We start from the raw sequence: 26,385 nt of genomic DNA on the forward strand, positions 1-26,385 counted from the left end.
TGGGAGGAAGAGAATATTAAAATGGGGGGCGGGGGCAGAAAGGTCCAGTAAGGACTGAGCAGCTGGATTTCCGAACCAGGAGCAGTCCTTTATTTATTTATTATTTTTATTTATTTAAAACTTTTCTATACCGTCCCACACTTAAAAGTCTTGGGATGCTTTACAGCAACTAAACTGGTGGTTCCAGCATAAGGGTGGTGGTGTATCCACTCTGGGTTTCAGTCTGAACAGTACATGAGCCATGCATGGTGCTGATCCTGATTTGGGTCCAGCTCCACGGAGACCACCGTAACAGTTGTTGTTAGTTGCAAAGTCGTGTCCGACCCACCGTGATCCCATGGACAACATTCCTCCAGGCCCTCCTGTCCTCCACCACCTTCCAGAGTCCACTTAAGTTCACACCAACTGCCCCAATGACTATCCAGCCACCTCATTCTCTGCCATCCCTTCTTTTGCTGTCAATTATTCCCAGCATTAGGCTCTTCTCCAGGGAGTCCTTCCTTCTCACTAGGTGGCCAAAGTATTTGAGTTTCATCTTCAGGATCTGGCCTTCTAAAGAGCAGTCAGGGTTGATCTCCTCTAGGACTAACCGGTTTGATCGCCTTGCAGTCCAAGGGACTCGCAGGAGTCTCCTCCAGCACCACAATTCAAAGGCCTCAATCCTTCGGCGCTCAGCCTTCCTTATGGTCCAGCTTTCACACCAATGCATTGCAACTGGGAAAACCGTAGCCTTGACTATACGCACTTTTGTTGGCAGGGTGATGTCTCTGCTTTTTAGGATGCTGTCTAGATTTGCCATAGCTTTCCTTGCAAGGAGCAAGCGTCTTTTAATTTCTTGGCTGCAGTCCCCAACTGCGGTGATCTTGGAGCCCAGGAAAATAAAATCTGTCACTACCTCCATTTCTTCCCCATCTATTTGCCAGGAAGTGATAGGACTGGATGCCATGATCTTAGTTTTCTTAATGTTAAGTTTCAAGCCAACTTTTGCACTCTCCTCCTTCACCCACATCAAGAAACTCTTTAGTTCCTCCTCACTTTCTGCCATGAGAGTGATATCATCTGCATATCTGTGGTTGTTGATATTTCTCCCAGCAATCTTACTTCCAACTTGTGCTTCATCCAGCCCCACAGAGAGGTCACACTGCTCCACAGATACTAGCACCCCCGATCCTTGCTGCTTCCTTTTCTCGCAATCTTGTCTTGCCAGATTGTCACATTTCATCTTCCAGCAGAGGAGAGGGGAGGTAAAGGAAATGGGCCAGACCCAGGACATGTGGCTACTCGTGTTCCTCCTAAAGAAGCCAAACAGTTCAATTGTGCTTCAGCTTGCTAAACTGACAGCACAGGGTCTCTGAGGATCTCAATTGCACCCAGTCCCCTTGGACAAGCCGGTGTGGGCCCTAGGAATTTTCCCTTCTGCTGCCCCCCATGAATTTTACTGCCTGTGGTATTTCTCTGAAATCAAATGCCGCCTTCTTCCTGTCCGGGCATCCCTTCTGACAAATGCTCTTAGCAGGAAAGGTCCTTCCAACACACAGAAAAAGTCCTACACCTGCGTACTCAGACCTCATCCCCATTCAGTTTGGCGAGGCTGATGCCCAGGTAAGTTCTTGCAGAACCTTCCTCAGCCTGTGGCCCCTGCAGCTGTGCGAGGCTTCAGTTCCCATCAGCCCCAGCTAATGGTCAGGAATGCTGAGAGTTATGGCCTAAAATATTTACAGGGTACCAGGTGGAGGGAAGCTAGTATACTGTGCCCCCCCCCACCCCCGTGGTGCTACCCTACACATGTTCAATCAGAAAAGTCCTGCATTTCTACATGCATATCTGTGCATTATTTTTGTTCTGTGGGCGGAACCACAAATCTTTGGGTCCCTTGCACCTTCTGATCCTGGTGGTGCAGCTTCTTCTTCCGCACTTGAGAGCAGCAGACAATTGTGAAGAGAAAAGGAGCCAAAGCCGCACCATAATATGGCCAAAGAAAGCCCAAAACTGAAAAGAGTAGTTTTAGCCCGTTCAGGTTGGCACCCGTGCTATTGTATTCCCAATTGCAATGTATAGGTGTGCAAGGGAGAGAGTGGAGGAAGCTGATGGGAAGGACATGGGTGCTGGAAGAGAGCTGGGTGGATACTCTGGACCGATAAAGATGGACAAGGCAGTGGGGCGGGGGGGGAGGTCCTAGATCAAATTAAGCAGAACTTTCCCTCGAAGCAGAAACGACAACACCGAGGCTGTCCCACATTGGACAGCTTGTGGGAAGGCTTGGGAAGGAGAACATCATGCTAGGGAGAGTAGGAAGTGGAAGAAGCCCAAATAAGAGATGGATGGAATCTGTTAATGGAGCCACCCCCTTGAATCGAGAGGAGCTGAGCAAGGCTGCCACGGGCAGGGTATTTCGGAGGGTCCTCACGCCTGGGGTCGGCGTAAGTCTGTGAGCAGACCTGATGGCACCTGACACAACCAGACTGGGCACCCTGACCTGATCGGGAAACTGATAGCCTTGATACATCCCATAAACATTTGTCTGCCCTGAAACCTCTTCATCTTTTATTTTGATCCATTCAACCTTTTGTTTCCACAGCCTTGTGCCTCTCACAAACAGCCTACTGACTAAGATACTATTTTTTTAAAATTCTCAAAACACTTGAATTCTTTGCAGTCAGGTCTTTTCCGGCTACCTACATGTGTGCATTTTTCTTGTACGTCTGAATAAGCTATAACGTTATTTTGATAGGGGGACAGGAATGACATTAGAGCAAAAAAACAGCAGGGAAGAAGCAGAGAACAGAAGCAGGAAGGCTTGTTTGGACTGAACGTTGTGACCGCTGTTTCTGAGAGAAGCTCTGAGTGGCAAGGTCTTTCCTAAGAGAAAACAGGATGGGGACAGGATGAAGAACTGAGTGTTTGGTGATGCTTGTTTGCTGTGCTTTGTAACATGACATTTTATTTCCTCTCCCATAACACTCAAACCTGGGGTCATCCCACGAAGTGGATGGGTGGGCAGTTTAGGACAGATCAAAATAAATACTTCATTCAGCCTAGAGCCAAACTATGGAATTCACTGCCATGGGAAGTGGTGATAGCTGTCAATCTGGATGGCTTTAAAGAGGGGCTGGGCAGATTCATAGAGGAGGAGGAGAAGGCCACCCGTGCTTAGTCCAGATGGGACAGAGGGGCCATTGGTGGGCGGTTCAGCCTTCCAGGTGAGTGATTTTAGCCCTGTCCTGGACGGGGTTGCACTCCTCCTAAAGGATAGCGTACACAGTTTGGGAGTGCTCCTCGATCCAGAGATGAGGAGACACAGAGGGGATCTGCTGGCGACATACAGGTATGTGAGGGGATGTCACACAGAGGTGGGCAGAGACCTGTTCTCCCCTGCAGAGGAAGGCAGGACACGATCCAATGAAGCAAAGCTCAGGGAACCAAGGTACAAGGTGGATGCCAGGAAGCACTTTCTGACAGTCAGGACCCCAAGGGTGTGGAATGGGCTTCCACCGGAGGTGGTTGGGGCCCCATCGGTGAGGGTGTTCAAAGACAGGCTAGACATGCACATGGTGGGCATGTCGTGAGTGGAGCCGGCTGGAGCCGGGGGTCAGACTAGATGGCCCTGAAGACCCCTTCTGACTCGGTCTGTTTCTATGTTTCTGTGTCCCTGGAGTCTCAGGTGGCAGCGGTGGCAATGAGCACTTTCCTTCAGCTTTCAATCCATCAACTGCACCCTTACCTGGTTGAGCACTGCCTGGCAACGGTGACCCATGCTCTGGTTAATTCCTGATTGGATTACTGTAATGTGCTCTATGTGGGGCTGCCCTTGAAGACGTCCAGATACTTCAGTTGGTTCAGAATAGAGCTGCCGGGATATTAATGGGGACTGGCAGGTATTCACATATAACGCCAGTCCTCTATCAGTTACACTAGCTGCCAATTGAAGTCCGGGTCCAATGTAAGGTGCTGCTGATGACCTATAAAGACCTAAACAGCTTCTGTCCTGGGTACCTGAAGGAGTGCCTCCCACCCCCTGAGATCTGAGGCGGAGGTCCTGCTTCAGGAGCCTTCCCTGGAGGCCAGGAGGGTGGCCACCTGCAGGAGGGCCTTCTCTGCAGTGGTGCCCCAACTGTGGAATACGCTCCCCAGAAAGGGTCGCCTGGGGCCTACACTTTATTCCTTTTGGTGTCAGATGAAAACCTTTTTATTTTTCCACTAGTTTAGTGTTTAGTTGGTTTTAACTGGGGTTTTTATCTTGACTTGCTGGATGTTGTGTTTATTTTTATTTTTATTTAAACATCATTTTAATTGTTAAAACATATGATCTGGCCAGGGCAACTTCTTCTTCCTTCTCTTTTCTCCTCCTATATTATTTATTTACTTATTTTATACTGATAATTTTAATTTTATATTTGTAACTCAGTGTATTTTTTGTATTTTTGTATTTAATAGTGATTTATTATGTTCTATTGTATTTCAATGTATTTTATTGTGTTGTAAGCCGCCCCGAGGTTTCGGCAAGGGGCGGCATAGAAATGTTATAATAATAATAATAATAATAATAATAATAATAAATGTTAGTTGTTCCTTATTGTAAGCTGTGGACAGGGTAGAAAAGTTTTAAATAAATAAATAGTAACTACCAGCCTTGCTGGCCTTGCACTCCCTCCTTCAGCAGAGGTGGCCTGTGGCCACACGCCCATCGCTGAGCAGGCGGAGGGCTTGCACCCGTCCTGCTGGAGGGATCCTGGGGGCAGCTGGTTTGCCACCGTGTGCACAGAGCCCTTAAACGGATGGACCTCTGGTCTGACCCAGCAGGGCTTTTCTTCTCGTCTTATGCAGCTTTCCCCAACCGGGAGACCTTCAGAGGCGTTCGAACGGCAACTCCCAAAATCCCCATCCACCAGGACCATTAAGCGGGAATGCTGGGTGTTGCAGTACAAACATTTCTGGAAGGCACGAAGTTGAGGAAGGCTGTTCTTTTGCTTAAATTTCTGGCAAATGGGGACAGCTCTTAAGATCTACTCTCTTGACTGCTGTCACACACGTGTGTTTCTGTAGTGCTGTTCTAAAAAAATCGTTTTTAAAAAACTCGCAGCATACCTGTTTGTTAACCTAGGCATTGCATAGCTTCTCTCAGCCTAATGGTAAGTTAGGGAACTATCGGCGGTCGGATGCTCCTTTCTTTTGCATGTGAGGTTGCAGAAGGGTTAAAGCGACTGAGTTTGCAGTTGCTAGAGAGACGGCGGAGGAAACTAAGAGTAAGGGGGAGGAGGTTAGATGGGTTGCAAGTTCCTTCCTGTTGCTGGAGGGGAGGGGAGGAGAAAGGGGTTAGTTTGGGGGTTGTTGGGCGGGGAGGGGGGGCGAGGCGTGCAATGTGGATCCCGCCCCAGGACTTGCACTGCGCATCGCATTCGTCCTGCAGCCTCTTTGCAAAGGTGAGTTTCGTGCCGGGGAGGCAGTTGCAGGTGCAAAAGTATCTCCTCCTGAATCATGAATCTATCAAAGAGAGGAAATCGCAGAAAGAAGAGAAAGGGAGTTGAGCCACTCGTGAGTGCCTGAGCGCGGATGCGCTGCTTCCCTGCGCCTCATGCACGCAACTACTCCGGTGGCGACGCAAGGGGAGTTACTTCCGAGTAAACGCGTGTGTCTACTCAGACCGCAGCGCCGTTAAGTTTGGTGAGACTTTACTCCCCGGTAAGTGCGTGCGGAAACCTCCGCCAGTCTGGGGGCCCTGCAGGTGTGTGAGGCTTCAGTTCCCATCAGCCCCAGTCCTCGTGGCTAATGGTTGGGAATGCTGGGAGTTGTAGTCGAAGATATCCAGAGGGAGTCAGGTTGGGGGAGGCTGGTGTACCGAATGCCCCCCTTCCCCGGTGCCGCCGTAAGCCTTGGAGTCGCGTTTGTTTCTGAACGTGCACAGTGCTGGATTGTGTCCCCGGCGTTCCCCATACATGCTGGGGAATAAGCGTGTGTAAGACTTGGATTCGAATTCCCATCAGCCTTCAGGCTCACTGCATGACCTTTCTATTCCACACTCTCCTAGCCTAGCCTACCTCACATGGTTGTTGTGAGTTTAATGGCGAAGGTTTGGGAAGAACACACACGTTTCCTTGTGCTCTTTGGAGAAAAAGGTGTGCTAGGAATGGAGCGGACTAATACATGATCTTTCTAAAACAAAGTGTCAGGTTTGGCACTGCCAAGGCAGCCTGCCTCAGTCTTGGGGGTGGTGGGACATGATTCCCTCTGGAAGTTTTGGCTTACAACTCCCATGATCCTCCACCACTGGCTGTGCCTGCTGGGGCTGATGAGGATAGTAGGCCAAAACGTCTGGTGGCGGGACCTGACATGTCTCGGAGCCCAGGTCCATCATCCCCAGCCAGTATTGCCAATGGTAAAGAATGCTGGGAACTGTAGTGCTGTACATTTGGAGGGCACAAAGTTTGAGAAGGTTGGGTTTGAGAACACACTGCGATTCAGGATGTAACTAGTTAAAGTTACTTTGGCATTTTACTTAGCTTTAAGGGCAATTAGATAATATTGTGGCCCTTTTTTCTGTCTGTTTGCAGAAGTTTGTCTCTTTAATCAAGGTAGTCCCAGCCTTCATGGTTGCAATATGAGGCTACTCTACAGAGCTGTTGTGTATTGCATTGAACCCTAAAAATGCTGCATCAATGTGTAGTTAATTACACTCCCTTCCAATGCAGTTTCTGTTGGGAAGGACAGCAAGCGAATGAGGCTAACTTTTAGGTGCTTTGGTTGCAGTGTATTAGGGTAGAAATGTTATTTATTCTTCTATGCCATGTATTGGGATGCTTACAAGGAATAAATGTTATATTGTGATTTCATTAAAAAAAACCTTACTTTTAAAAAAGGAATTATATGCTGCCACACTGGTATTTTCAAAGGCAGCTTAGAGATAAGCATTTACAGTTTTAAAACAGTAGTGCAAATGAGATTAATTTCAAATATCTTAAAATGCAAGGCTTTGGACACAACCTATAGCCATCTAGACGGTCCTTAGGATGAATCGGAGAGCCACCTCCGACCATGGAAATGTTTTCTGAAGTCAAAAGCAGATTGCAACTGCAGAGTGGTTGTTTCTGCACCAGCTCAGGCTCCAAAGTTGCCCTTTTATTGCAAGGCGGTCCTTGCCTCTATATTCCTCTCACCTTCCCGTGGATGTCTGTACTCCTCTGCATTTGGGTGGTTATAGGCAGGTGCTTCGGATGGAGGCCTCCATCAAATGTTAGTTGGGGAGGAAAAAACTGTATAACTCTAAAATGTATAGAATTTATGTATTTCAAACCCCAAAGGAAACCCAAGTTAGCTAAGACATCCAACAGCACACCTGATAAGAGACATTTTTCCTGGGTTGCTCCCATTAAAAAACAAAAGGAAAACCCCAAATATTCATGACACTGTGTTTTGTGTACATATTATCCTTCAATATTATATTCATGGTGGTTTTCAAAAATAGAGTAATATGAAGACATCAGAAACAATTGGTCTGGACTGTTGCAGTATAAAAGGTAAAGGTAAAAGTTTCCCCTTGACATTAAGTCCAGTCATGCCCGACTCTAGGGGGCGGTGGTCATCTCCGTTTCCTAGCCGAGGGAGCCAGCGTTTGTCTGCAGAAGGTCTCTGTGGTCATGTGGCTCGTATGACTAAACACCGCAGTGCACGGAACGAACGCTGTTACCTGCCCAGGAGCGCTGTTACCTGCCCACCGAAGTGGTACCTTTTTATCTACCTGCATTTGCATGCTTTCGAACTGCAAGGTTGGCAGGAGTTGGGGCTGAGCAACAGGATTCAAACCGGTGACCTTTCGATCGACCAGCCCAGCAGCACAGCGGTTTAAACCACTGTGCCACCTGTAGTATACAGAATGCAAACATTCATAGTCAGGTAAAAAAGACATCATTATCATTAGATAATGATTCCTGAGTTAAGGGCACAATCCAGTCCCCCCCCCCCCCCCGCCCTGTCTGTGCAAATAGGATTAAATGAGTCCCAACCCCAACATCCTCCAACCTTGGAGTTGGTGTTCCAAAAAGACCACTACCTCTCCGAGGTCAAATTCCAGCCTTGGAGGGGGGAAGAAGGGGTATGCCCAGGGTGGAGAGAAAAGAAAGCTAGGGATGAGGCAGAGCCGAGATTCTGACATGGAATGTTATTTTATTGGGTTGGCTCCATACTTTAGCCATGCTTAGAGTAGAGCCAGTGTGGTGCAGTGGTTAAGAGCATGGGACTGGAACTCAGAGGATCTGGGTTCTAGTCCCCGCTCAGCCATGGAGCCAACTGGGGGACTTTGGGCCAGTCACAGACTCTCAGCCCAACCTACCTCACAGGGTTGTTGTTGTGGGGATGAGATGAGAGGAGGAGAGATGATGTAAGCTGCCTTGAGCCCTTTGTAGGAAAAAGGCAGGATATAAATCGCAATATATATATATATAAATAAATACATACAGTTGATTTAGATCCTGTTGCTCCCAGTGGATCTGCTCAAAGGAACAGTGTCTGAATTGAACTCCTTGTTTATCACTTTACCGGCTGCCCCAGGGAATATCAGTTTGCGAAGGAACAGCATAGAAATGATATAAGTAATTATGATCACTAGGACCAACAAGTCCCTTTCTGAACAAGTCCCTTCATAAGGATTAACTTCCGTCAGCAGTATAGGATGTTTTAATTTTTTAATGGTTAGGCAGTATTTGTGCTTTTTAGCAACCTTCATAGCCCAGTATCGGTAAGGTAGATATGAAGCTTCATTTTATGTTCTGAATAAAACAAATTTAGATTCAGACATTTTCCATGAGCAGCAGAAAAGGTAGAAGAACCTAAGTGCAATAACATCGATGACCATTCAAGCCTTTTTATTACTATGCCTTTGACCTACGGCAACCCCATGAATGAAAGCCCTCCAAAGTGGCCCTACTCATCTTTCCCAGATCCAAGGCTGTGGCTTCCCATTAAAAATTAAGATTAAAGTGAGCAACAATAGTCATTATTATTACATTTTTATCTCACTCTTACTCCAGTGATCTGATATGCTACACAGAGTATACCCCCTCCGTTCTATCTTCATAACAACCCTGCGAGGTAAGTTAGTCTGAGAGTGACTAAGTGACCCAAACGCCGTACTTTGTAGCTGTGTGAGATTTGAGCCAGACTTAGTCCTGTGCTGTAACCATTACACCACACCGCCATATAAGAAAACACAATGGAAATGCATTATATCCTTTTGTCATGCAGCTCTCGTGTGGCCAAAAGCGGAATCTGGACATGCCGTTCTGGGCCCGCTCCCCAGCTGCGTTTGAGGACAAAACCCAGAAGTGACAAGAGGGTGAAATCAGAGCAAAGGTGGTGGAATTGGCCAGAGTTGCCCCTTGATCTGGGGAAGAGCAAATGGCGTCCAAGGAGGCGAAAGAGCAGCTGGCGCTCCCCTTGCAACTCCAGGAATATTTTTCGACAAAACGATTGGGTGATAAAATGGCAGGACGGAGCCCATCATGTCCCAGTGGGCAAGGAGATGTTTCTGGCAGGACCGGCTTGAGTAACCACAGCACCCTGGTGAAAAATGAAGGCTTGAGGGCATGCGAGAAAGAGGCTCTTGGGAGTGGGGAGGCATCTCTGCTGGAACTGAACACCCCCCAGCTTGCTCCGCGCTGGGAGGATCTATTTCTGTCCTCTGTTGAGAAGGCGATCGACACCCAACCAGGAAAATGGATGTCCCACATCATCCCAGGCCTCAAAGAAGAAGGACAGAAGTTTGAGGACCGGGACAGGGGAGACTTTGGGAAGGTGAAGGCCGCCATCCTGCGGGTTGACGCGATCAGCACAGAGGTGCAGCGGCAGCACTTCCGCCGATTTCTGTACAAGGAGGCCAACGGGCCCCGCGAGGCCTGCAGCCGGCTCTGGTTCCTCTGCCACCGGTGGCTGAAGCCCGAGCGGCACAGCAAGGAGCAGATCCTGGAGCTGCTGATCCTGGAGCAGTTCCTGGCCATCCTGCCCCCGGAGATCCAGAGCTGGGTCAAGGAAGGCTGCCCGGAGACCTGTGCCCAGGCAGTGACGTTGGCAGAGGACTTCCTGGTGAGGCAGCGGGAGGCTGATACGCCGGCACAGCAGGTGAGACTTTCGTAGGTTCGCCCTTTAAGGATGCATAGATGCCGTGACTCAGATTCTCCAGGGGTATTTAGCCAGAGGGCTGATCTGTCAGCAAGGCTGTTGGTGCAGGTCTCCTGCCTAGACAGCCAGGCCTAGTCTGGTTAAGTGGTTAAGAGCATGGGACTGGGACTCAGGCGACCTGGGTTCGAGTCCCTGCTCAGCCATGGAGCCCAGCCTTCCTTGCAGGGTTGTTGTGGGGATAACACTGAGAGCAGGAGACTTGTGTAAGCTGCCTTGAATTCTTTAAAAAGAAAAAAGGCAGGATATAAATCTAGTGAAAAAATAAAATAGAACATAGGGAGCTTGGATAATCTCTGGTGAGCACCCTTCCTGCTTTAAAATGCTGCATGATTAAAAACTGTACTTGTCTGACCCTCCAGATATTGTACAGTTCATTCAAATAATTGTAATAAATGTAAATGATGGAGGAGGTGACTCTTATTATTAATTATATTTCTGTACCACCCATGGCCAAAGCTCTCTGAGCAGTTCACAACATTAAGTCACCCATCCACCTTTCAACCAGGCCAGACTCTGCTTAGCTTCCCAGATTGGGCGTTTCAGGCTGTTTAGAAGCTAGGCGTGAGTATATTACAACTGCAATACTTGACAGCCGTCTGGAGTTGCAAACTTACTCAGACACTGCCTATCCGAATCAAAGGCCTTCTGGCAAATGGCTCCCCTGAGGGCATTTCAGGGGGTGGCCACAAGGGGGAGGCCTGCTCAGTTGCTCCTGAATGGGATCTCTCCATCTTGCATCTTCAGGAACTGGGATTGTATGAAGAGGCTGGGGCAAGCTCCCCACGGGCAGAGGAAGCATCATTGGACGCTAAGGAGCCCAGGTGTCTGGAGGTCAAACTGGAGGGAGTCAGGAACATTGGTGCGTTAGGTAAGGGTGCGTGCTTTGCTTTTATCACTTGAAAGCTCCTTGAAATGTGTTGGCTAATATCAGATCGCAAAGACACAGAGCCACAGAAGTTGTGGCCTGCAGCTGTAGATATCTCTCTTCCCATGGCCTGGTTTACAGAGCACAAAGCACAGTACAGGTTAAGGGTGGGTTGTCATGATCTCCGAGTTGTTCTTGAACTGTGGGTTGTTGTCAGCTGTGCTAAGAAACCATGGTGGGTTAAACATGAATAACCCACTTGTTGGGTTGTGAACTTTTGGCATAAACTCAATGGCCCACAATTCAAAAACAGCCTGTATTCAACAGCTGGATTCAGACAACACAGCAAGCCATGGTGGATTTTTTTTTTACCATTCCTGGTCTGTCATGATGTCTATTGTGGTAATTCACTATGGTAACTTTTGGCTTTAGAAATCACGATAGGAAATGATGGTGTATTCTATTGTTTCTCTGTACCATCATGGCTTGTTGTGTTGTCTGAACCCAGGATTATGGTTTCCATGGTGCTGGTCTGCAGCTGTCATAGAGTACCCTGGAAAGAGTGGCTGCTGCAGGAGCCACTCCAGCCATCCCGCATCTATGTGTGTGAACCAGTGAGGGAGGAGCAGCTTATACAGGCAGGGAGCAATGCACCTTGGGATTGAATTTCAGGCACAGTGGCTGATGGGATATATACCAGCACTGAGAAGATTAAGTGGGGAGAATGGAAAACATAATAATGAAAGAAACCACACAATTGTCTGTCAGGTCACGGTAAAAAAGAACACAAGCATGGTAACTGCATAGAGTTGCTTTCTGAGTTCTGTGAATATAGCCAGCGTGGACTCTGCCTTGCCAGGTTGTACAATCCCAGTCTAAAAGTGAACCCAGGCAACCCAAAGGTTCACAATCCAGCTACAAGCCATGGGATCTCTTCATGGGTTATTCATATTTAATAAACCACAGTTTGGTAGTGGTGCTGGTTTCATGTAACTCAGCAGCCCACAATGGAACAGCAACCTGTTGTTCAACAACATCCATACTAACTTGTATCTGGCTTTTCATGTTGTGTGAACACAGCTTAAAGGTGCTCGGAGCTGGAGGAAGCTCTTTCTTGGAAGCTAGAGATCATTCTCAAGAAAAATGCATTTAATCTGAATCACTATGAGCAGGACTAAATATCTTGGAGGTCAGCCCCACTTTACACATGGAGGATGGCATCCATAGTAGAATTGGATGTCCCTAACAGCAGACGTCTGAATGTACCTAAGATGGTCACTGGATCCAGAGAACACTAGATTGTCTTCTCACTAACTGTCCCCCAAATACTTAGATTTCAGTTTTGAGGAATTCAGGAATCCTAGTTCGAGAAATGCAGCATGCCTTTTGAGCGCTTAGGGTTCCGTGCCTTCGTTTCAGTGTTGACTACACTGGGCTAGATAGACCAAAGGACTGCCTTATTATGAAAAGAGCATCTTATATTCCCCTTTAATTCCCCCCCTTTATTCAGACCCATGAGGACTAGAATCTTACTTTATCATTAGGCAAATAGCTCCATGGTAGAGCCACTGCTTTGCACGCAGAAGGCTCCAGGTGTAGTTTTGGGAGAGGTCCACCTGACAGCTCTGTGGTCTCCCAGGGCTCACACACAGGTGCCAGATTTATTTATTTATTTAATTTCTGTGCCACCCAATAGCCAAAGCTCTCTCTGGTGTAGGAAACCCAGTTTTGAGAGGTTATTTTCTTGTTGTCTCATTTACTAGAATCCCATAAGGCTGCAGTTAACACCAATCTTAGAGTAAACGGCATCAAACTCACTGAAAATTACTATGCTTAAGCTATTTCAAGGGTTGTAGTCCAGCATTACAGCCCCCGTGTGAAACCCCAAAAAACCCGTCCCAGGCCTGGGCTCACAGATCTGACACTACATAAGGCAGCCTTCACCATCCAGAAATTCTGTAGAGGGTAAGAAGTCAGGAATGCAATGACACTCTTTCCCTCTTTATCTTATTTCCTTTTCTTTCTGAGTAAGTATTGATTCCAGTTTTGCTTAATTGAGTTTACTTATATACATAAAATATTTACTCTTATATGAGGGGGTCTTGTCTTTGGGTCAAAATATTATTCTCTTTACATCTATTAGTAAATTAAGTGTTAAGACTTAGGAGACAGGAGTGGCAACACACAAGTGCATTAAGTATGTCTGTTATAACACACAACGTATTGAATTATGAAACACATCCATTCGTTTTCAAGTGCACATGTTATTTGTGTGTTGTGTCCGTACTCCGATTGGTCATTTGGCAAGGAGTCCTGAGTTCATCTGTTTACAAAGGCGTTTACCTCTCATCCAAAGGCACCTGCTTGGGTAATTACAAATACTTAATTATAATTTATATTATCATCTATTTCAAATATTAATGTCAATAATTTAATTATGTATTAATATTATTATTTTATAATTCAATCCATCTGTTGTGTGTTGCAATGGACATACTAAATGCGTCTGTCTGGCTGACAGTCAATTGGGGCTTATTTTTGGGGTAGGGCTTATATTATGAGCATCCTGAAAAATCACGCTAGGGCTTATTTTCCGGTTAGGTCTTATTTTCAGAGAAATACGGTACCCCTGAATTTTAGGGTTACTGATTTGTAAGCGCTTTTTAAATCTGGTGCTTCATTATGAAAGAATCCAGGAAACTCACAAATGCTTTAAAAAACACTTGCGCTGTTGTAATTACTTTGTTGTGTGTTTTCTAAATGACATTATTGTGCTGTTGCCATCCCCAAACTGGCCCCCTCCAGACAACTTGGAAGACAACTCCCATCCTCCCCAGCCACCATAGTCAGTGGTGGGAGTTGTGGTGCCAGTGTGGGAAATCTGGTGCAGCATCGATGCTCTTGTTGTAAAGCTCCTTGTGTACGTGTGGCCCAGAGTTAGCTGTACTTTGATTCAACCCATTGACGTCAATGGGACTTAAATATGTTGTGCCTTCAGAAAAGCACACTGACTTTCATGGCTCCCTTGCAAGGATGGCTAAGTCTGGAACCAGCCCCTGTTCCATTTCTTGTAGTCTTGCTAAGGCTCATGGCTAACAAAAACTAGGTGTGATTGTTGGTGGTGCTAATCCTGTGCCATTTCTTTGGTGTTTCTTCTGGTTTGCCCAGGTGATTTGGACATCAGTGAGAATAATGCAGAGAGTCCCCAACCAGATAAGGGCGAACATGAGCCAGGTGGGACAGCAGAGGGAAGGATGGAACAACCTTTCCCCCTTTGTAGTGAGCAGGCAGATGATCCCAACTCGCAGAAGAGGCCCGAGAAGCCACCAAAGAAGCCCCCACGGAAGAGGGTCCAAAAGTCCATTCCGTTGACGGGGGGTTATGAAGACCTCGCTGTAGTCACACCAGAAAAAGAAGCCAGCCAGGATGAGCCCCCTATCAAGATAATAGTATGTGAAGACAGCTTCAGTCCGGGCGTGGATCATGGAGGAGAGAAAATCCACAAGTGCTCCGTGTGTGGCAAGTGTTTCAGTCTTCGCTCACGCTTGATTGTCCACGAGAGAACGCACACGGGAGAGAAGCCGTATACCTGCTCCGACTGTGGGCGAAGCTTCAGCGTGAGCTCCAGTCTCATAGCTCATCGGAGAACTCACACAGGAGAGAAGCCTTACAAATGTTCGCACTGTGCAAAGAGCTTCAGCGTGAAGTCGGGGCTGATCGCGCATGAGAGGACTCACACGGGGGAGAAGCCCTATAAGTGCTTGTACTGCAGCAAGAGCTTCCGTCGCAATTCAGGCCTCGTCAGCCACCAGAGAATCCACACTGGCGACAAGCCATACCAGTGCTCAGTGTGTGAGAAAAGCTTCAGTGATATCTCCAACCTCATTACGCATCACCGGATCCACACTGGAGAGAAGCCATATAAATGCTTGGAGTGTGGGAAAAGCTTCAGCCAGAGCTCATACCTTAATAGCCACCAGAGAATCCACACAGGGGAAAAGCCCTACGAATGCTCTGAATGTGGGAAAACCTTCAGTGTGAGCTCTCGTCTTAGGAAACATCAGAGAAGCCACACAGGTGAGCGACCATTTATATGTTTGGACTGTGGGAAAACCTTCAGTGAAAGCTCAGATCTCCTTGCACACGAGAGGGCGCACACTGGAGAGAAGCCCTATCGATGCTCCTTCTGTGGGAAAAGCTTCTTGCGTAGCTCAGAAGTAGTTAGCCACGAAAGAATCCACACTGGTGAAAAACCTTACCAATGTGGGGAATGCGGAAAAAGCTTCAGTGTGAGCTCACGCCTTAGTGCGCACCGGAGAATCCACACCGGGGAGAAGCCTTTTCAGTGCATGGTATGTGAGAGAAGCTTCAGTTACAAATCACACCTCATTACTCATCAGAGAATACACACTGGTGAGAAACCCTTTCAGTGCTCAGTCTGTGGGAAGAGCTTCCGTGGAAGTTCTAGCCTTGTAGCACATGAGAGGACACACACAGGGGAGAAACCATACCGGTGCTTGGACTGTGGGAAAAGCTTTACTCAGAGCTCAAACCTTATTAGTCACCAGAGAATCCATGCAGAAGGAAATTCCTGAAAAAATGGCCAGAGCAGGCCCAGTAGCTTGTTTCACCTCCTCATCTCCTTTTCTGAAAGACTTACGTCTTTGATACTTTGGTAGTGGTGCCTCTTCTCTACACCGGGAGGGACATTTTTCAACAGTTGTGCAATAGCAATCAGTCATTCTCTTTTGCAGAACAGAGCAGAGCACTGGCATAAAACCATTTTTAAAAGAACAGGGATTTTGGGAGCCCAGCTGCAGAAAGTAGGTGGTGTTGAATTGTTTGCTCTGTGAAAATGGAGGCGTCTGTTGCATAAAAAGGACCGCATAAGAACATCTCTTAAATGACTGTCACACGTCTGGTTTCTGGATCTTTAGGAGGTTTTCTTCCTTCTTCTGGAAGTGGGGGAAAGAGAATCATACAGGCTTGCACTGTGGGGAGCTCAGACTGGAAGATGTTGAAATCTTCCAAAAAAGGGATGAAATCTTTGGAAGCGTGACCCTGCCCACTTGTCCTTTTATTTCGGTGTTATCTGTAAGATGACAATAATTCTGCTAGCTGAATGCTGCTCTGTAAAAGGGCTGATTTCTGCCACAACAGAGAAACGCTCAACCGACATTCTGACCTGGAGAGTTGCTGGAGTACGAGCAGAGAAAAGAAAAAGACGGGTGGGAGTGATGCAGTATTGTGACCCCACACTTCAAATCTCATTTCTGGTCTCCACAATGTTGTTCTCTTTTATATATATACCTCTCCTCCCACCCCCAAAAGAAAACCCCCTAGAGACTGATATTAGGAATTGTTACACGGCTTGCTAATGTTGCAACGAATTTCCATGGAATCTGTCCCTCTAGCATTTGTAGACTTCCTTTTGCGTTTGGTCCGGTCGTAGAAAGCAAGCTGAATTGAGCGGAGGCCCGCGTACGCTCAGCCCTGGCATTCTGCATGATCAAAAGCAGCGGTGTGTGACATGGAAGGCGATGCTATTTGCCCAGCGGTCCTGCAGGACTCGGTGCCTGGTGAGGAAGTCAGATTCACGACCACAGCAAAGCAGACGGGAGTTCAGGCAGCTGAGCCAGGGAATCCAGTGGATTCCCACCCTGAAAATGAATTCCGCACACACCCCGAGGCTTAGTTTTCGTTCTGAGACCCTACCTCAGTATGGACAGAAAGTAGCTCTCCAGAAGGGTAGGACTTTAACCTCCAGACAACTGTGGCAGGATAGGTAACGATCAGGAGCTGGAGTCTAAACCACAACTTTGTGCTCACCCTGGCCTGAGATGAAAACAAAAACGGCACAGAGGAAGAAAGAGAAAGACAGGAACTAGAAATGAGTATTTAGGCATGTTTTTAATCTCTCCCCCGTTTTGTTCCTTACTAACAAACAGCTTGCTTCTGCAGTCCGCAGAATGAAGCGGTAAATCTTTGCTTGGACGGTGCCATGCTATGCAGTCAGGGAGTTGGCATTACATGTGGGAATGTTCCCATTTTATGTTCCATAAAAAAATGATATACCTTTGCAGGTAGATAAATAGAATGAAGAGTGAGGCTTTGGGCCAGAAATGACAGCTAATGCAAAATTCAGTGGTGAAGTTACTGAATGTGGCCACTGCATTTCCCTTTTGTGCTTGCTGTCAGAATGTAAACAAAATGCCACGTTCAAGGTGAATTTACTGATATGGGGCTCCAGATAACTTGGGACCAGGCTATCTGAGGAAGCATGTTTTCCCCTATTAACAAACTTATTCGTTGTCATTTATAGGTTGGTTCCTACTAATTGTCCCACCCCTGCACAGGTACATCTGACAACAATCAGGGGAAGGGGCTTTTTGGTGGTGGCCCAAACTCGGTTTGAAGTTCTCTGCCCTATGAGAGGCACCAAGCTTGATGGTCTTTTGGCACCCATTAAAAACTCATTTGTTCAACTGGGCATTTGCTGCTCTCACTGTGTAGATGAATGGGATGCTAGCATTTCTGGTTTTAATTTTCAAATTTAATTTCATATGTTACCCTGGGACTGGCTGATAAAGCATGGTATATAAATACTTGAAGTACATTAAAATATGTAGGCAGGCTGAGAGCTTCTCCCTGAGATGCTAGTTTTCTACTTTCAGGTTCACCAGAACAAATGCACGCATTCAAATGTTAGTCTTCCTTCTTGAAGTGGCACAAGTCCAAGGGTAACATCAATTTTGTGAATTGTATAAGCGAGCCCAATGTCTGGGGTAGGTGATTCCTTTGTTTTAAAAAAGTATCAGTAGAGAATAAGGATTAGTTATAAGTTGGGAGGCTTTGTTGAGCAAACTTAGAAGAAAAAAGACGGCAGGATGGGAATGATAAACTTGGAAGAAATAACCTGTGTAGTAGGGAGACCCAGCATGAGTATTTAAGGTCTTTTCATTTTTAAAACAATTTAATCCGGAGCAGACTATCCAAAAATTTCAGGCACTGAGATGGTGGTACACGTGCACACAGATGAAAATGTATTTAAAATATGCGTGTGTGTGGTGCAGGAAATGGTTTATATGTTAGCTGACATCCCTTTGAAATAGCTATTTTCTTCCTGCAACATTGACACAAGGCAGATTTCCCAAACTGGTCTTGTATACTCAGTTCTCAGCTTTTTGGTTAAAGAGCAAACATAATCTTTTGATGCTTTTACAAGTGGGTTGGTCTGGGAGTGCTTCTGTCTTGATTTAAAAATAAAAGACAAACAATAAACAAGAGAAGACAAGACTTTTTTTAAACACCAGCTTTCAAGGCTGTAATTTATAGAAAAGGTGCAAACCTTCTCTGGGATCCCTGGATGACAATGACACCTTCCCCAGATCCTGGCCCCTTCATCCTGTTTAGCAGTCCTTGGGTGATGTCCTAGTTTTGATGGCTTTCCCCCACTTTTAGAAGGCTGAAATGTCACTCCTGAGACCTCGGATGCTGTTATTCCTGGAGTTTTGGTTCTGCTTTTTGCCTTGAACTCCACCCACTTTGGGGATTTGCAGGCTAAATGAAATTCAACCCCCCACATTTAAATGCAGGAATGTGCAACACTTGTTTGGAGACCTTGTTGCCTGTGAGTTTTGAAGGAATAGTGTACCCCAGCACGGCAATGGTAATTCCTACCCATCCCATCTCACCTTTCATGTCACAGCACCATGGTGGACCCCTTCTCGATTGTGAAAGCCATGTTCCTGTTAAGCTGTAGGAAGGATGGTTATAGTCCAAAGAGAGTTCCCCTCCAGAAGGGCAAAATATAATTTTTTTTTGTGCTGAAATAAACTTGCAGTTTCGCTTGCTTACTAGTGTGCTCTTGAATAAAAATAGAAAGGTTTTTTTTTTTCAATTCATGTTAATTCCAAAGTAGAACCTAGGAAAAGCTCTGCTGTATGAGACCCAAGGTCTGTCCAGTCCTGTGCTCCTTACACACAGTGGCAAACCAGCTGCCCGCAGGATCCCTCCAGCAGGAGGGGTGCAGGATCCCCTTCTGCCCAGCTCCTCAGCAACTGGCGTGTGCAGGCAGGCCGCCCCTGGTGAAGGAGGGCGCACGTGGCCAGCAGGGCTAGTAGCCACGGAGAGCCCCCTCCTCCTCCATGAATCCATCCAGTCCCCCTTCAAAGCCACCCAGATTGGCAGCCATCACCACTTCCTGTGGCAGCCAGTTCCATAGTTTAACCACACACTGGGTGAAGAAGGCCTGCCTTTTATCTGTCCTAAACCTCCCACCCATCAGTGTCCTGGGATGACCTCTTTGGAGTCGAAAAAAAGGTCTCCCTTTCCATTTTTCTGTACAAGGCACAGGAAACCTGCCAGGAAGGACAAGATGGCAATCGGACTCAGCAGAGGATGTTCTTGCCGATCACACGCATGGTGCCCTTCTGGCCAGTTTCCTGCTAGATTCTGAACCTTTCATTCCATCTAGTCCAGCATTGTGAACACACGGTGGCAAACCAGGTTCCCACAGGAAGACCCCCTCCAGCAGATGGGGGCGAGACCTGCCCAGCTCCTCAGCAACAAGTGTGTGCAGGTGAGCCGCCCCTGCTGAAGGAGGGAGCACATGGCCAGCAGGGCTAGTAGCCACAGATGGCCTCCTCCTGGGAATTCTGTTGGGGAGCATCTCGGTGGGTACACAAAAGCTGCAGTCGGCATGTCCATTCTTTAAAAAGGGGGTGCGGCCCTCTTATTTATTTGTTCAGTTATTCTTTACTCCATTTCTCTACTGCCACTTAGCCAAAGCTTTCAGGGTGTTTCTCTGGTATTCTCTGCCACCCATTTTCTCTTGCTTTCTTTTTAATTGCTCCCCCCTCTTTCCATTTGTCGCCCCTTTCTCTTTTCCTGGCCTCCGTTTCTCGCTTGCTTGCTCTTTCTGCCGCTCCTTTTCTCTTTTGCCTCTCTCTCTCTCTCTCTCTCTCTCTCTCTCTCTCTCTCTCTCTCTCTGTGTGTGTTCCTGCCACCCTCTTTCCGCTTCTGTTTCTGCCACTCCCTTTTTGCTCTCCTCCCCCTCTTCCTTCTCTTGCAGCAGGTTTCAAGAGAAGGGACAAACTACTTTTACAGGAAGACTTCACTAATCACATACACAGGGTTTCTGAAATTGCCTGAAGACTGGAGAATGCTACTAGATACTCTGTAAGCATATTATATATTGCAAACTGCTTTTGACAACATGCCCAAAATTTGGTGAATCCTGAGAGCCACACAGCAGCAGCTCCTAATGTTTCAGGGCCCGCAATATCCCCTTCTAGGTTTAGATGTCTACTTAGCATCAGAATGAAGGAAGAGCTACTCCAGTGTCCGAGAGTGGACAACTCTTGGGAGGGCTGTGTTAGGGCTCCAGGCGTCTCCCATGACTGTTGCTCTGCCTGATTGTTCTCCGGGTCCGTGGGCAGAGCCAAGGCAAGGTGAGCAACAGAGGATGAAGGACCAAGGCAACAGAAGATCAGGCAAGAGAGCTCAAAGCAGGGTTTGACAGAAGGGCCAAATCATAATCCATTACGAAAGATGCAGGTAAATTAGGAAGGGTCCAGAGGAGGGCAACAAAAATGATCCAGGGTTTGGAAACACTGCCCTGGGAGGAGGGACTGAGAGAACTGGGCATGTTCAGCCTTGAGAAGAGAAGGCTGAGGGGGCATGATACCCTTCTAGAAGTACCTCAAAGGCTGTCACAAAGAGGAAGGAGAAGATCTCTCTTCACTGATACCAGAGTTGAATAATCAAGTTGCGACAACCCAGGAAAAGCTTCCTCACTCTCAGAGCAATAGGGCAGTGGAACCAGCTGCCTGGGGAGGTGGTGGGCTCTCCCACATTAGAGACATTCAGAAAGAAACTGGTCAGCTATCTCTGGGATGGTGTGATGTGGTGTCCTGCAACAGCAGGGGGTTCGACTCAGTGGCCTTCACGGCCCCTTCCAGCTCCACTAATCTATAGTCATGTCCCAGTCTGAGGTCAGGAACCAGAAAAATGCAGAACAAGGATGATGACAGGAACAAGCACCAGGAGGACAAACAGGTGCCAGGTACCCTGGAAAGGATAACGGGGCAGGAGACGTGAGAAAGGAGGACCAGGTGCAGCAAGGCAAGATGCAGGAGCTGACCCACAGGAAGCCCTGCGCTGATGAGCCAACTTGGCCAGGCAGGATGCCCAGATGAGGCAAGAGGCAGGCACAGCTGCCAGGCCACAGGGAACCAGGAGCGGGCGCCGTTAGGCAGGATGCAGGCACGGCAGCGAACCTGTGATGCTGAGGCAACGCGGCGAGGGGGAGACGGGACAAGATGCAGGAGGGAGAGAGGTCAGGTAGGACGCAGGTGCAGCAGTGAACAAGGGGACCTGTGCTGCCGAGCACAGCAAGGCCAGAGCCGGAAGGCAAGGTGCAGCCACTGCAGGGAGACCTGTGTTGCTGGGGCCAGTTGTGGAGGGAAGAGCTGGTGCTTACAGAACCTTCCCCAGGGTTCCCGGCTGGTGCTGATCAGCAGAATGAGTGCTCCAGCAGGGCTTGGCACTGATCCTGCAACTATAGTGGCACTTCTGTGTCTGGCCACCAGAGCCACCCAGATCCTGGCCTAGCGGCATCATTCCTGGACAAATTCCTCCCAGTCCTTTTCCAGGGAGACTTCACCCCGTCCTATCAGCAAATTCAATCATTCCCTCTATTTTTGATATCATTCCTTCTACATAAGTTCCATTGCTTCTGTGGCCCAAATGGCACCTCCACCCATGAGCAAGAGAGAGAGATCAGCAGCCTTGAGGGAGCATGGGGATTCGAAGGACTAAAATAATGTTTAGGAAGGGGAAAAAAAGAACCCCAGCAAGGGGAAATGGGCACAACCACCCAGTGTGGATGGAATGTGCTTCGTGGCCATAGAATGCTGGCCAGACGATGGATCAGGGAAGCACAAAACCAGGCAGGGGGGCCAGAGCAATGCAGCATCTAGGAGAAGGGCACTGAAGAAGACGCCACACTGCAACATTTTGTCGCAGTGTCCAATTATAAGGAAAATAACTCTCTGCTGTATGAAGAATAGATCCGTCTTGAATTTACTGTCCATTGATTTTAACTGGGTTATGAGGGAAGGGAAAAAAGTTTTGAATTTATGGAGCTCCATTACGTTGCTTCTTAGTACAAGCTTACAAGGCCCCAAGACTTTTTTTTTACTTATTTTATACTGATAATTTTAATTTTATATTTGTAACTCAGTGTATTTTTTGTATTTTTGTATTTAATGGTAATTTATTATGTTCTATTGTATTTCAATGTATTTTATTGTGTTGTAAGCCGCCCCGAGGTTTCGGCAAGGGGCGGCATAGAAATGTTATAATAATAATAATAATAATAATAATAATAATAATAATAATAATAAAGACTCATAGAGGGGGGGAATTCACACTCCTAATCCATTTGCCAGCTATTAGCTGCAGCTTTTCCAGCTTTTGCATGTACCTATAAAATGTATGAATGTGTACATAACATGCAGCCATACTCCTACCCAAATAGTTTAGCATGAAAAGAAGAAATTAAGCAGCCCCCCAACCCTTTCTGTTTCCCTGGTGTAGCCACAAGAAAGAGAAAGATCTCCTGTGCTTTTGGTTTCAATTAACCCCTGTTTAGTATGCTGTCTACATTATGAACTATGGTTAATCTTAACTATGGTTTCTTTGACACAAGTCAGCTTCCTAAACCATGGTTTGAAGTCTATTTCAAAAAAGCCATAGTTAAGAGTAACCACAGTTTGTTGGGTCTAGATGACATGCCAAGCCACTGGGAGCCATGATGGCTAGGGAGCTGCAGACTAAATCGTTTAGAGAGTTGCCCGTCCTTGCTCTAAACTCTGATTTTGTGTGATGTCCAAACCAGGCTGGTGTTTGGCTCATCCATTACGGAGCGAATATATGAAATGTTGCTTGTGCCCACCTTTGCATCAGCTTTATTGCTCAGATCATCGGTGGCACTTCTGTTTACAGAAAGTAAGAAATGTTTGCTAGCAAACTGTGTCTGCGTGTATGTGCAATGATTCTGAAAAAAGCAACAATAGTCACGGAAGGAATGGAGAAACATTCTTTATTGTGTTAGTAATTGAATGCTCTGGCATTCTCCAATGTCTAAAAACATGACATTTCTGATGGAAGCTTCTTCCAAGTAAATAATTTCTCAATACTGTTCTCCCACTAGATGCTCCGTTGTTCTCTCCACCCTCTGAAGGCAGTCCATCCACCCGTACAGCTAATGTGCTGCCGAGTGAATTCTCTGACGTCTATTAAGGCAGGCGTTGTGAGAGAATCTTTTCCCACACACTCTGCACTCATGTGGCTTTTCCCCCCTGTGGATTCTACGGTGTGTGGTAAGGTGAGCCTTCTGACTGAAGCTTTTCCTGCAGCGCAAGCACTCGCAGCGCCCCTCCCTGGTATGGATTCTCTGATGAATATTAAGAGCTGCGAGAGAACCTTTTCCCACAGGTTGTGAGGCCTCTTGCTTTCACATCGCTTATGATGCCCAATGAGGTGGATTTTCTGGCCAAATCTTTTCCCACCGTCTGAGCACTTAAAGGGCTTTTCTTCTGAGTGGATGCTTTCATGTTTACGGAGGTTTGGACTCTGCCCGGATCTTTTCCAAAATGCACTGCAAAGGGTTTGTCCCTTACCAGTGTGGACTCTCTTCTGAAAGCTTTCCTCCTTCAAATCCTGGAAGGGCCCCCCAAATGGAACTAGAATATCAACAGCTTGCCCCATGATGATCTCTGGATGACTCCCCACACTATTCTGGTGCTCACAAAACTGGGGGGGGGGGTGCTCTCCCCTGCTCTCCAAATGGGCGTCCCATGTGGCGGCAACCCCTCTGAATCATGTGGCATCTATTTCTCCCCTTCACTGAGCTTTGGCCACCCTTTAGTTCCTGAAGGAGAGGGAAGCAAATGCTTCATTTTTGCTACAGAGGAAAATAATTTTCAGTAATGATCAAGAACAATGTCTGTTTCTATCTGTCGATCAGTATCACTGTGCCAAAAGTGTGAAAGTCAGACCCTGAAACTTGGTGTGCGTATAAAGAGGGCTCTAGTGATGTGGACCTTGGAGTTATTTTATTTCTAAAACCCATTCAAAATTGGTGCTTGCTCCCCCCATTGGGAGAATGGAGTGGGAAGAGCTTTTGCTCTGGGGGTTTTAAAGGGATCATGGGGGCAATGTGTCCTCCTTTGATGGCCTGAAAGCATTGCTGAATGAAAGCAAGCTTTTGCTAGCTCAGTATGGCGTAAGTTATTACAAACATTTAAAACATATTTATTAAGGACCATGATTTAAAATACAACAACAACTACTGGGGAGGGGAATTTGCAGTCTTCATGTCATTTGTCAAATTTCAAAATCCTACATTTCAGAAATCTGACAAGAATCTTTCTCCAGCAGCCCTCTGGGAGGGGAAGAATGCGAGAGGGAATATGTCATTGTAGAGCTCTTAAAAAGAACTACTGACTGAATAATTAAATGTGGGTAAATACTGTAATTCCTACTGGATGTTCTTAACTGACCTACCAATATGTATTGCGCATACTAAAATGTTGAGATAGTTTAAATAAGCAATAATGGAGTTCCAGTTGTATTTTAATGAATTAGTGTTATTTTATTTGTTATATGTATAGTCTGGCTTTCCTCTGAGGAGCCCAAGGCTCTTTTTCTCAATGTTTTATCCTCACAACAACCCTGTGAGGTGGGTTAGGCTCAGTGTCCATGACTGGTTCAAAGTTCCCCAGTAACCTTCATGGCCAAGTGGGCACTAAAACCTGATTTTTTGTAATTCCAGGCCAGCATTCTAACCACTACTCCATGCTGCCTCACCCATAATTGGTTTTGTTTGTTTGTGAACTGCTGTGTATGCAACATCCTATAGGAATGGTGATTTGCAATTGCTGTGGCTATGATTGTTTGGAATGCTTTCTCTTCATCCACCTGACACAAGGACAGACTAGATGACCTCCAAGATTCCGCCTAACTCTACATTTCTCTTAAGTATTCATTCATTTCATTTCCATGCTGCCCAATAGCTGAAGCTCTCTGGGAGGTTCACAACCATTAATCAAATGCCAAAGATACAACAGAAATGCAAATATAATAAAGCACAGTATAAAATCCCCGTGAGCCCATTTAAACAGCTCTAAACCCCAGTATACAAAAATATAGAACAGTGAAGCATCTAAAATGTTTCCATTAAAAACCAGATCTAAAAGCAGACATAACACATCATATGCCATTGAAACCCTTGGAATAGAGGGCATATTTAACCTGACACTGAAAAGATGACAATGTTGGGCATTATTTATTTCACCCTTCCCCAGTCCAGCCAGTAGAGTGCTGTCCAGGAATGAAGGAGCTTTTATTTGTTTATTATTAGATTTTTATCCCACTTTTTTCTAATGAACACAAAGTGGCTTACAGCATTCTCTTCCTGCTTGCAATTTTATCCCCACAACAACAACCCTGTGAGGTAGGTTGGGCTGAGAGTCTGTGACTGGCCCAAAGTCACCCATTTGGCTCCATGGCTGAGTGAGGACTAGAATCCAGATCATCTGAATCCCAGTCCCACAGTCTTAACCACCACACCACACTGGCTTTCATCATCGTCATCATCCAGTACATCTGGAGAGCCCCAGACTGGGAAAGGGGGACTGACTGATTTTCTGTATTTTTATCCTACTTTTCAGACAAGCATCTCCCCAGGTGGATTTGAGCTCCATAAGAGGGTTACCCATCAAGACGGTGTCCCCGTTGCTCCTTCCTCCTTGGCTTCCTTCCGCAGCTGCTGGAGGCCAGGCTCAGGTGGGACTCTTTCTGGCTGGCCGAAGCTCAAAACCACCTCCTCAAAGGGCACTTTTACCTGAGAGAGCAGGAAAAGGTTTATCCAGAGCTGCAGCAGAAAGCTCGGGGCTTACTAACACAAGCCTTCTCCAGGTCACAGGGGTGGCCAGGGTGGGAACGGCCATGCTAAAACCAGAGGCTACTTGCTTAAGAATTGAGCTCCAAGATGGGTTCTGCACTCCAAACTTATTCTTTTGAATTCCAATAAAGATGATGCTGAGGACAGCACTTTCCATGGCAGCATGCCCACTTCTCAATGAAATAAATATGTACAGTCAGGACCCCCAGGGTGTGGAACGGGCTTCCCTGGGAGGTGGTTGAGGCCCCATCCGTGAGGGTGTTCAAGGACAGGCTGGACATGCACACGGTGGGCATGTCGTGAGTGGAGCTGGCTGGTGCCAGGGGTCAGACTAGATGGCCCAGGAGGACCCTTCTGACTCACTCTGTTTCTGTGTTACATA

At 46.9% G+C, this 26,385-nt stretch overlaps 1 protein-coding gene across 1 annotated transcript in view; it reads left to right on the forward strand.

The window, feature by feature from the left end:
- Positions 1–16,647, forward strand: part of LOC123024218 — a 29,107-nt gene extending 12,460 nt beyond the window's left edge. The window contains exons 5-7 of the mRNA XM_044431642.1: positions 9,479–10,107; positions 10,912–11,035; positions 14,201–16,647. Coding sequence (XP_044287577.1) covers positions 9,479–10,107; positions 10,912–11,035; positions 14,201–15,627 — 2,180 coding nt within the window. The 3' untranslated portion in view covers positions 15,628–16,647. The remainder of the gene's footprint in view (positions 1–9,478; positions 10,108–10,911; positions 11,036–14,200) is intronic.
- The last annotated feature ends 9,738 nt before the right edge of the window (positions 16,648–26,385 follow it).

This window comes from Varanus komodoensis, unplaced genomic scaffold, assembly GCF_004798865.1.
Source record: "Varanus komodoensis strain SLA01 unplaced genomic scaffold, ASM479886v1 scaffold225, whole genome shotgun sequence".
In the NCBI taxonomy this organism is placed as follows: Eukaryota; Metazoa; Chordata; class Lepidosauria; order Squamata; family Varanidae; genus Varanus; species Varanus komodoensis.